This window comes from Pterocles gutturalis, unplaced genomic scaffold (assembly GCF_000699245.1).
Source record: "Pterocles gutturalis isolate BGI_N339 unplaced genomic scaffold, ASM69924v1 scaffold471, whole genome shotgun sequence".
NCBI lineage: Eukaryota > Metazoa > Chordata > Aves > Pterocliformes > Pteroclidae > Pterocles > Pterocles gutturalis.
This window is the reverse complement of record NW_010099840.1, coordinates 6,559-10,086: the sequence shown is the minus strand read 5'-3', so window position 1 is coordinate 10,086 and position 3,528 is coordinate 6,559. Positions and strand designations below refer to the sequence as shown.

The following is a 3,528-nucleotide window of genomic DNA, read 5'->3' as shown; positions in this document are numbered from 1 at the left end:
TCCCGCTCAGCCAGTCCAGGGCCAGGGATGTCACCATGCCCTCCACAGCCACCACTTGCTTCCAGGACAGCCTGCCCCAGTCCTTGAGGCGCAGGAGCCCGATGGAGTCGCCCCCCACCTCCGCAAAGTACAGGCTCTTGTCTTTCACTGCGTAGTCAATGGCTGTCAGGTGTCCCACCTTGGTCAAGGGCAGGGCATGGTGTGGGGGAAGCCCTTGGGATCCAGCTGTTGTGGGCAGGTCCTTCAGGTAGACCTGGAGGAAGGAGGCAACGCTAGGATGGGGACCCCGCTTCCCTGACAGCAGTGAGGACAGCAGCCCCCAGGGCCAGGTCTGGAGGACGGTACCTGCGCCACAGCTGCTGGTGACACCAGGAAGGCAAAAGCTGAATCGCGGAGGGGCAGGCAGGTGGTCTCATCAGCGGCCAGCGTCAGCCCAGGGGGACACCGGCACTGCCCAGTGTGCCGGGCGCTCAGCAGGCACAGGTGGGAGCAGCCACGCTCCAAGCATGGGTTGGGGGCCGTGGGGCGCAGGGCTGGGTGCATCACCTGTGGGAAGGGCAATCTCAGCCCCACAGCCCCAGTACCCAGCACAACCAGCCCCACGTCATGCTCCCAGGGCCCAGACACAGCCCAGCTGGGGGCAAGATGCTGAGGCAGTGATGCTCCAAGAGGACTGGAGACCCTTGACCACAGAGACTGCTGCCCAAGGACCACTGGGATGGGGGCACGGCTCCCAGTGGCTCCACACTCAGAGGATGGCAGGGCTGTGCAGGGTGGGAACCCCAGCAGAGCTGGTGCAGCAGGGTTGCGGGCTCCCCCGGGTACGTACCTGGAGGCCGTGGGGCTCCCCATGTCGCTTGAGCAGTACGGTCCTGTTCTTGCCGCTGGCCTGGTCCACCTGCTGCACAGACCATGCCTTCCTCTCCGACCAGTAGAGCTGCCCCTCGCACACAGCTGCTGCAAAGGGGCTCTGGACCCAGCTCAGCTGCAGGATCTGCCAGAGATGCCATGAGCACCCACCTGGTCCCCATCAGGGTCCCATCACCAGAGTCCCACCATGCACCTTCACACTGGTGCCATCCAGACGTGCAGAACCAATGCTGCCCAGCTTCTCATCCAGCCAGAAGATCCTCCAGGTGGGGCGGTCGAGGGCCAGTGCTGTGGGCCAGCCCAGCCCCTGGGCCAGCAGCACATGCCACCGACTCCCATCCATGGTGGCCTCCATCAGCCGTGGGTGGCTGCCCACCTCTGACCAGTACAGTGGGAACAACCCTCTTCCCCCGCGCCCCTGCCATAGCGTCGTCCCAGTACCAGGACAGCCCAGAGGAGCAGCGTGGAGTTTCCCATCCCATCAGGGATGCACTGAGAGCTCCACTCAGGGCAGGGGTAGGTGCTTGGGCTCCTTTGTCCCTGGTCACACCCAGGTGAGGCCATCCCAACGCTTCCCCAGCCTGTCATCTGCCTCCATGGAGGAAAATGGGGCAGGGCAGGGATGGCAAAGACGTCCCCGTGTCCTCTCATCCCAGCCTTCCCCTGCCAGAGGCTGGAGCACCAGGGAGTGTGGCTGGTCCAGGTCTCCATCCACCACCACCGTGTACTCTGGTGTTCCACGCCAGGCAGCCCCCAGGCGAGTGGCCAGCACCTGCCCTGCTGCCCCGTCTGTCCAGTACAGGTTCCCCCCAAGCCAGTCCACTGCTATACAGTCTGATTTCACACCTGCAATGCACCCAAGAGTCACCACCCATGGGGTGACAGCTGCATGGCCCTCTGGTACAATGCTCCCAGCCCAGGTCCCCTCCAACCCAGGAGCTCCAGCTCCTCCCAACCTTGCTCCACACAAGGGGACACAGCCTGGCACCCCACTGCAGTCTGGAGATTGCACAGCCACGGAGAGGCCAGCCCCCTGCCATCACAGCCCACCTTTCACCAGTGTGCCTTTCTTGCCAAAGTCGAAGTCCTGCCAGCGGATGCTCTCAGTGGCCAGGTCCATCCAGAAGACTTTCCTCTCCACCAGGTCATAGTCGAGTGAGAAGATAACGCGATCCTTGCCAGTGGCCAGCAGCACCTCCTCATGCCCACTCCGCAGGCCGTAGGACAACACCTCTGACTGCACACCCACCAGCAGCATGGGCTCTGGTCCTGGGGCAACACATTCACAGGACTACAAGGCTCCCCATGGGCAGCAGGCATTGGGGGACACATACCCACTGGCTCCTGGTGTACCCTCTGGGGACCCTCAGAGCGGCTTGGCTGTCCCAGGGCTTACCAGTGAGTTTGCAGACGTGGCCATCAGGCTCGAGTAGGTAGCCCGGGAGACATCCACAGCTGTAGGACCCTGGGGCGTTGAGGCACGTCTGGCTGCAGGCTCCCGCGCCCCCATCCTTGTCCTCGTCTTTGTACCTACTTTTTTTTCCCCCCCCCAGCCGATAGCCTGGGTCACACCAGCACCTCTGTGGGGAAAGGGGCTGTCAGGTTCCCCCCCTGGGGACACACCAGGCTCCCTCCTCCAGCTGGAGCAGGGGGGCTGGCACTCACAGGGCCCTGGGGCGAGGGGTAGCAGAGGTGGGAGCAGGACCGCTGGCAGGGCACGGAGCAGTTCCCCGCCTCATCCGAGCCGTCCGCACAGTCCCGCTGGCCATCACACACCAGGGACACATTCAGGCAGGGTCCCAGCCTGCACGGGTACTCATGACTCTGGCAGGGAGCAGGCTGGCCTGCAGAGACACACAGGGAGGGCTGTCCTGAGCATCGGCCACCAGCTCCAGCTCCTTTTGCTCAGCTGGGGCAGATTCTGCTGCTTGCCCAGGGTTCGCTGCAGCCACATCCATCATTGTGCCTGTAGCCTGGCCTCAGGCTATCCTAATCCCAAGGCCACCAGCCTGACAGGGACAACAGCTACCCAGTGTCTGGAGCCACCACAGATGCTTGGAAGAGGCAAACAGCACACGGGAGCCTTTCACCTTAGGACAGACACATCCCCACTTGCCTCTGTGCTGGGGACCCACCAACCACCCCAGGTGAGACACAGAGGGGATAAGAGCAGGGTGCTGCTCACAGCCAGCCTCGTCACTGCCATCCGTGCAGTCGCTCTCTCCATCGCAGTGCCAGACATCAGGGATGCACTCGTGGCCATGGGAACAGCCCCACTCCTGGTCCCTGCACAGCCCTTCCTCCCTCGGACAGCCCTGCAAGAGCAGAGGGTGAGGAGTGCCACCAGCCCTCCCAGGAGCCAGGCAGCGGGGACAGGCTGTGTCCCCACCACCCCACCCACCTGTTCATCCGTGCCATCCCTGCAGTCAGTGGCACCGTCGCAGCGCCAGGCCTCCGGCACACACTCCCCGCTGTGGGGACACGCCACCTCACCCGTGCGGCAGAGCAGCGGCCGGGGTACGGCACAGCCCTCCTCATCCGAGCCATCCCGGCAGTCGCGATCACCGTCACAGCGCAGGGCCAGCGCCACACACTGCCCGCTCTGGCAGGGGAACTCGGCCGGGCTGCACTTCTTTGGTGCTGCAGGCATGGGCAGGG

The 3,528-nt window shown here is 64.2% G+C and overlaps 1 protein-coding gene across 1 annotated transcript in view; it reads right to left on the bottom strand.

Moving 5' to 3' along the window:
* Positions 1 to 1,414: 1,414 nt before the first annotated feature.
* Positions 1,415 to 3,528, bottom strand: part of LOC104464549 (low-density lipoprotein receptor-related protein 2-like) — a gene marked incomplete at its 5' end in the record, with an annotated part of 8,445 nt that continues 6,331 nt past the window's right edge. The window contains 6 exons of the mRNA XM_010077288.1: positions 1,415 to 1,716; positions 1,921 to 2,139; positions 2,267 to 2,450; positions 2,536 to 2,714; positions 3,056 to 3,185; positions 3,272 to 3,510. Coding sequence (XP_010075590.1) covers positions 1,415 to 1,716; positions 1,921 to 2,139; positions 2,267 to 2,450; positions 2,536 to 2,714; positions 3,056 to 3,185; positions 3,272 to 3,510 — 1,253 coding nt within the window. The remainder of the gene's footprint in view (positions 1,717 to 1,920; positions 2,140 to 2,266; positions 2,451 to 2,535; positions 2,715 to 3,055; positions 3,186 to 3,271; positions 3,511 to 3,528) is intronic.